General features: G+C 46.6%; 1 protein-coding gene across 1 annotated transcript; it reads left to right on the top strand.

Annotated features, from left to right (window-relative positions):
- Window positions 1-1,948: 1,948 nt before the first annotated feature.
- LOC120681049 (E3 ubiquitin-protein ligase ARIH1-like) lies at window positions 1,949-4,462 on the top strand. Its single transcript, XM_039962601.1, has 3 exons — window positions 1,949-2,395; window positions 3,745-4,088; window positions 4,198-4,462. Exons 1-3 carry the CDS (start codon window positions 1,949-1,951, stop codon window positions 4,460-4,462), a joined length of 1,056 nt encoding a protein of 351 aa, XP_039818535.1.
- Window positions 4,463-7,249: the final 2,787 nt, after the last annotated feature.

Genomic DNA, 7,249 nt, shown 5'->3' with positions numbered 1-7,249 from the left:
GGGTGGCGTGCGTTAGCTGCAACGGAAGAAGATAAAAAAAAAAGAACGAAGAAAAGCTTCTCTCACAGTTCACGGAACCAAAACAAGAGAAAGCAGGTGGCGTAAGCTTCCGGCCTTCTGCAACACGATGGCGCGCAGTAGCTCGCGCGACAAATAGAAATCCCCAAGGAGAGCGACCCCTGGCCACCTCTGCTGCCAATCCGCCCGTGCGCGCGTTCGCCCAAGTCCCTGCTGCCGTTCGTGCCGCGCCCACGCGCGCGTGCCGCGCATATGCGTGCACGCCGCCAGCCCGCCACCGATGCCATTGACGCCCTAGGGTCGAGCTACACCTCATCTTAAAATACTCCTAGCACTCTAATTCCTTCTTGGGATAGATATCCTCTAGGAGCCCCGCACACCGGCCAGCTGAGTCCCACACCGGGGAGGCTGCGCGCCCCTGTCGCTGCCAGCCTTCATGGACGGAAGTTGAAGCTCCTCGGTGAGCTCCTCTTCCCGGTCGACTTATTGGCCAACACATGGCGTAACTCAGTTAGCTTTGCCTCACTAATGTTGGTGCGCCCTCTTGTTTTCGTTGGTCATAGACGGAGGAGTCGGAACGCGAGGTTAGCATTCGGTGCGCCGCGCTCCCGGCGTGCGCCGAGTGGCATTTGGGCGTTCCGGGTGATTGGGGACCTCTCCTGCTGCACTTTCAGCACCTTCGTGACCGCCTCGACTCTGTAATCGCGCTGGTATAGTTCTTACTCGCCGGCATGGTCTAGTTTCGCGGGAACGTCGATGGCAATGTGTTGCACACTATGGCATGCCCATGGACGACATGCCTTTTGCATGTTCTTATTGGTTCTTGTGATTCTAGCCATGTCCACCTGTCACCAGGGCCACCCTAGCATGTCCCTGGGACTAAATATGTGGAAAGATGAATATTTATGAAAATGTCGATCGGTACCCTGTGGCAGGGATACCCACTCCTTTTGCAGCAAGGCAGGACTCGCGTAGTCACCCATGACTACGCCCTAAGAGGCGGAGCAGCCGGACCCCTGCAATCCAGAACTTACCTCACCGGGCCAACGGCTCCGGACCCATTCCCCGCTGGGGGAACGGGTCCGGTGACGCCACGTGTCCCTGAGGAAGGGAGGCTCCGCGCCAACAGCCGAGGGCTTGGACCCCCATAGGGGTCCGGGATCTCCCCGCGTCCGTCCGGACCCCCCACGCGCATAGAACCAATATACCACCGGGGCAGGGTCCGGGGCGCCATGTGTCCCGCAGGCGCGGGCGCGAGTCTTCCGCTGGAAGGCTCGCCCACCCACCGCATTCAATGCGGGCAGCTAAGGCGTGCTCTGCCACCGCAGAGCACGGGCAGCTTTTGTCATAAACATTATTTGAAAACAAAAATTCAAAATAAAAAAATCATTTATTGCAGAAAAATATTGGAAATAAAAAATTTGATAACAAAAATATGAAATAAACTTTTCAAAAAGAGATAAAATTTTGAAACCAAATTTTAGAAGAAAAAAATATGACCATCCGTTAGAGACACGGAGATTGAATGAGGAAAGAGAAATTGAGAAGGTACATAGACTGCTGGGGGCCCACCATGTGGGGTTGGGTTATGTGGGCAGCGAGCGTGATTTGTGAGTAAGGACTGGTGGAGCGGTGGTCGGGACTCGGGACACGTGCGCATCGACCGTGAATTTGGAAACCACCGGTCGATGGTAGAATTAGTATCGGGGTTTTTGACCCAGCCCAGTCCACAAGAGTACAAGACCACAAGACCACAACCCAACCAGCAGCAGCCGTCATCGTCAGCACTGAGCACTCAGCAGTCAGCAGAGCAAGAGGAATATTTGATGGCACCTATGACCCAACGAACTTTCTATTCTAGTGGCATGTATGCTCGCCTTCCTTCCTAAAAAAAGAAAAAGAAACAAAACCCGCCTTTCATCTCGAATTGATGGATTCCGTTCCGGTGACGTGCGCCGGCGGCGACGATCTCGCCTCCTCCGGCGCCACTTCCGCTATGTACCTCGGCCGCACCTTCCAGCCGCCGCTCGCCGAGGTCATCCCTCAAGCCTCCCTCCGCGCCTATCCCTCCTCCTCCAATGCCGCCTCGTCCTCTCCGCACTTCCTCGTCTTCTGCAAGGGCATGGCAAGCGACGAGGTGGTGGGGCCGGGGCCGGGGCCGAGCGGCGCCGTCGTCGCGGTGCTGGCGGCGGTCGTGTGCGGGCCGCAGGGGGGTGTTCTGCTGACGGTGTGCAAGCCCGTGGTGGGGTTTGTGGGCGGCCGCGACGGCGAGGTGCTGCTGGAGGCGACGGCGCTGGTGGAGGGCCTGCACGCCGCGCGTGGGCTGGGCATCCGCAGCGTCAAGGCCATCACCGATCACAAGATGCTGCACGACCTTGTATGTCGTTGTCCGCTCCTTCGTTCGCGTATACTATTATTATTCTAGCAAATTTGTTTCTCCTGCCAATTGTTCTGTACTCGTGAGTACTACTATTCAGTAACCAGTACCAGTGTGTGTAAAGTTAATGTTCCCGAATTCAGGATATGCAGATGCTCTTAAATGCTGAACTGATGATTTTTATACATCAAGTATGCATGGCTCCAAACTGGAAATTTTCGTTGATCTTCTTGCTTATTGTACTGCGAATTAAAAGTACCCCTAAATTTTGCATTGCTGTCCAAAACTCTCAGTTTGGCACAGGAAACAAAATAGACACAACAAGTGGGTCGTGCCATCGTGTGGCTTCTTTATCATACATGGAGATAGTATAAGAGCCATGTCGAATACCAGGCTTGAGTGTTGAGCCACATCAACCGATCAAAGAGCAATCTGGATTTTAGGGAGTATATGACAACACTTCGCACATTAAGGGCTTGTTTGGATCGATAATCTCAAACCCTCCCAAACCATATGGATTGAAGTGGAAAATGAACTAAATTTCCTGCCAATCCCTCCCAATACGTATGGATTGGTGTGGATTTACTTGTATGCGAACAAGCCCTAAGGTGGTTGACCGGTGCCTTTGAAGTTGTCAAGCGGGTTCTGCCCCTTTTTATATGAGAAATAGTTACTGCACAATTTTAGTGCATATTTTGACGGTCAATGTTGTTTTTTCATGACCACACATTGTCCAACGTGCCATATTTTAGTACTGCCTTACTTAAGATGATAGTGCACACATATTCAGTACTTACTAACACTTTTTGTAGGTGAAAGACTAAAATGGGGCATCTATAGCCAGATAACCTCAATTTGAGTTCCACCAATTTTTGCAGCAAATTATATATCACAGTTACATGTCTTATTTGGGTGCTAGTCTTGGTGTCAGTGCACTGTGCATGCTCTTTCTCGTTTTGAGTCAGCTGTTGTTTGTGAAAATAATTAATTGGAATAAATGTTTTCTCTCACTTCGGGATCAGCTGTTGACAATATGAGAATAATTAATTGGTTACATCTTCTTTCTCCTTTTTGGATCAGCTGGCTTTTGTGAAAATAATTGGAATACATGTAAACTTAACCTCTGAAATGCTTGAAATTTCTTCTCTTGCTGTCTCATAATGTTATCTCACCAATGTGCTAGTACTAAAAAAGTAGTTTTATATATTCTCATGACCACTTTGTAACATGATTGTTATTGCAGATGCTTCAAATTTTCTCTCCGACAGAGGAGAAACTTGCAGCTATGATGGATCAGGCTCTGTCAGTGCAAAAAGAAATTCGAGCAATTTGAAATCTCATTTGTCCAGCAAAGCCAAGTGAGCTGTGTGGTGAAACTAGCAAGAGATCCTCTAGGTGACGAGATTGCCAAATCTCGTGCGGTCACTGATAACAACAAGGCGAAGACACTGGCGTCAGCTGCTGAAGAAAATGGTAGTAAGGAGAGAAGGGAGACCTGCAGCATCTGCTGGGAAGACACTGGAGTTTCTAAAATCCATGTGGTTGAAGGCTGTGGTCATCGCTTTTGCTTCACGTGCATGAAGGAGCACGTGAGAGTGAAGTTACTCTACGGAATTCTCCCAGCTTGTCCAAGGATCGGCTGCACTAACAAGCTAACCGTGGAGGGTTCAAAGGCAGTCGTACCGCCACCGCTGTTGGAGATCATGGCGCAACGCATCCGGGAACGACAGATCCCTCAGGGCGAGAGGATTTACTGTCCCTACCCCAAGTGCTCAGCCTTGATGTCCCTGAGCGAGTTGCAGGGATCCTGCTCATCAAAGTGCAACCATGGTGGCACCTGCAAAGACAAGGATGTGTGTGAGATGCGGAGGCTCCCTGTGCATCCGCTGTAAGGTGCCATGGCATGAGAGGAGGAGCTGCCGCGAGTACCAACGGCGCTATCCCCACGGTGGCCGGGAAGATGCAAGGTTTCAGAAGCTCGCGAAGCAGCGGCTGTGGCGGCAATGTGAGAGGTGCAAGCACATGATCGAACTCTCAACGGGCTGCCCCCACGTGATCTGCAAGTAAGTGGGCCCTTGTCTTGTTTATCCTCGTCAATTCTGGTTGCATTACTGCGCATATATGGATGGGTAGGCCGGTGTTGCTGTGGTAATCTGAGAATTGCACGTGTGGTGGCAGGTGCGGCTTTGGATTCTGCTACAAATGTGGGACGGAATGGATGAAGCACAAAGGAAGCTGCTCCTACCACGCAATCGAAGGAGGAGGCAGGACTAGGAGACGGGAGTGGTGCCTACCACTACCAACATGCTGGGGAAGGATGCGTCGTTAGTTAGTTCACTTTGATTGATCTGTTTATTTATTTCGGTGGTATTAGGATGCACTGGTGTCAAAACGCATCTAGTACTCGTACTAGCTACTGTATTATGAGTTTATGAGGTGCTAGTATTTACTATTTAGTTTGCAACTAGCTAGCAGTATGCATGGCCAGAGAGAGAGAAAGAGAGAGAGAGAGGCGCCAATCATGTTGCTACTATACACCATTGTACACATGGGTATGGGTCCGGATAAATTAAATTAAATTACCACCGGAATAATTAGTATGAAATGAAACAAGTAACCCCGGTCCCAAGTTGCTACTACCGCAGCTTGTAGGATGGATGGTCCGGCCCAGCACGGTGACCCGGGTCCGTTCGGATTAGCCCTGGGCATTTTTGGCCCGGCTCACGATGTTTAGTGGGATAGGTTGGAAACGAAGCTTAAAAAAAAAAATTCTCAGCACGAGTTCAGCCCGAACTAGTTAAATGAATTATTTTTTTATTGAAAAAGAGTGGAAAGCTCGAGCCTAACTTGAGTCCGGTCCGAGCCCGATCCAAAAAAGAGGCTCGTAATTGCCCATGTTCTTTTTTTCCTGTCTTAGTTTCTGAATTTTTTTTTGGAAAATTCGTTTCTGAATAGTTTGTTCATAAGAAATGAGTACTAAAGCTATCTCCTTCCTTGTGAGGCATGTGTATGGTCAATGGCATTAGGTGCAGTTTTAACAGGTGCCGGCTGCAGATCACTAGGCATATCCTGAGAGGATTTCTTCCTTCTATTGATGGTCTTAAGAAGATGTCTTTGGCCCTTAACAAAATCTTTGCAAAAGTATTCCTAATGTGGTGTCCCATCATGCGGGGAGAGAAGCACAGCTGCACAGGCAACTCCTTGAGCTTGGACGAACTTGGAAAATACTTGTACCATACTAGTTTGGCGTAAGTGTTCATCAGTCTACGTCGAATAATTCGCAAAAAAGAAAGCATCAAAATTGTTCTAGGTAGTACGCGATCATGCTATGGGTACTGAACCTTTTTATGTACGCGATGCTACGTAATTGACGTGTTGCTCGCACCTTGCAGGCTTGCAAGGCCACCGGGAAGCGGAAACCACGGCAGGCTGCAGAACCGCAGCAGGGTCTAGCTAGACTAGCCTGACGGGGCCACGAGCACTTCACAATCAAGGGCCACTAGTGCATACAACCTGCACTGCAGCTCGGTGCTGCTGGCTCTTGCACGCTCGGAGGTACGAGCGCACCACATTTATTTCTTTCTTTCTTTCTTTTGCATCCACCTACTTTATTCACACCACACAAAATTCAGGGTCAAATTCCATTCCATTTGTGAGATAAAAACGAAAAACTACAAATGTTCCGTACAAATGCACGAACAAAGGACAAACAAATAGTTTAAAATTATGTCTTTTTTTCTAAGAAAATGTTTCAAATTGTGCGGAGCTTGTACTTATATGTTTCAAATGGAACGAGGCCTGGGCTTCACATTTTAACATTGCTGTAGATACCGAGGTTTACAGAAAACACTTCCGACGATATGCCCCGGCATGAACTGCTATTTTTGCAAATTAGCCCCTGGGTAAAAGAATTTTCACAAATAAACCCCTAGTGAAAGTATTTCTAAAAATGGACCCCTACCTCGGCGCCTCGGTCCACCGCGCCGATGTATGGGGTCGGCGCCCCAGCCCACCGCGCGCGAGGGCTGAAAACGGTTTAAGTACAGCCGTCCCACCATGTAAGCCACAAACGTGTGCTAGCTCAGCTGGCTGAGGAGCTTGGCCCTCTCTGTACAGGTCGCAGGTTCGCGAACCCCTTTGGGCCCCATTTTTTTCTATTTTGCTGATTTTTTTTAAAAAGTGTTTCGGTGCTTAGAAAAAATAGCAACGACTTTTGATTTGATTTAAATTTTGTAGGACGGCAGTTCAAGACATTTAGAATCATTTTTTATTATTTAATAATTAAATTTAGTTTATTTTGAATTTAATTAGACTAAATCAATGTGAATTTATTTAACTAATTAAACTTAATCAATGTGAATTTAATTTAATTTAATCATTTACATTGATTTAATTAAAATTAAGCAAATTAAATTTAATTAAGTTTAATAATTTAAAGTATATTATTAACCCTAATTAATTTAACTTTGATTAAGTTTACTTAAATTCAAAGTAAATTATTAAGTTTAATTAAATTCACATTGTTTAATAATTTAAAGTATGTTATTAACTCTAATTAACTTCAATTTGTTTTAGTTTAATTAAATTCAAAGTAAATGATTAATTTAAATTAAAATCAAAGTAAATTATTCAATTTAATTAAATTTATATTGATTAAGTTTAATTAAATTCAAAATAAATTCAAATTAATTATTAGATGATAAAAATAGGTTCCTCGTGTCTTGAACTATCGTCCTACAAAATTTAAATCAAATCTAAAGTCGTTTGCTATTTTTTCTAAGCACTAAAACACTTTTAAAAAAAATCAGCAAAATAAAAAGAAAAAAGAGGCCGAGAGGGGTCGAACACGCGACC

This window comes from Panicum virgatum, chromosome 7N (genome assembly GCF_016808335.1).
Source record: "Panicum virgatum strain AP13 chromosome 7N, P.virgatum_v5, whole genome shotgun sequence".
Classification (NCBI taxonomy): domain Eukaryota; kingdom Viridiplantae; phylum Streptophyta; class Magnoliopsida; order Poales; family Poaceae; genus Panicum; species Panicum virgatum.
The sequence above is the reverse complement of the archived record's forward strand: the minus strand, read 5'-3'. Positions and strand labels throughout refer to the sequence as shown.

What these genes read in the sequence shown, in the direction of transcription:
- LOC120681049 (XM_039962601.1), top strand. Translation starts at nt 1,949, where the DNA reads ATGGATTCCGTTCCGGTGACGTGCGCCGGCGGCGACGATCTCGCCTCC. An exon ending in ACAAGATGCTGCACGACCTT is followed by an intron (nt 2,396 to 3,744) that starts GTATGTCGTTGT and finishes TCATTTGTCCAG; the next exon opens with CAAAGCCAAGTGAGCTGTGT. An exon ending in GCAGTCGTACCGCCACCGCT is followed by an intron (nt 4,089 to 4,197) that starts GTTGGAGATCAT and finishes AGCGAGTTGCAG; the next exon opens with GGATCCTGCTCATCAAAGTG.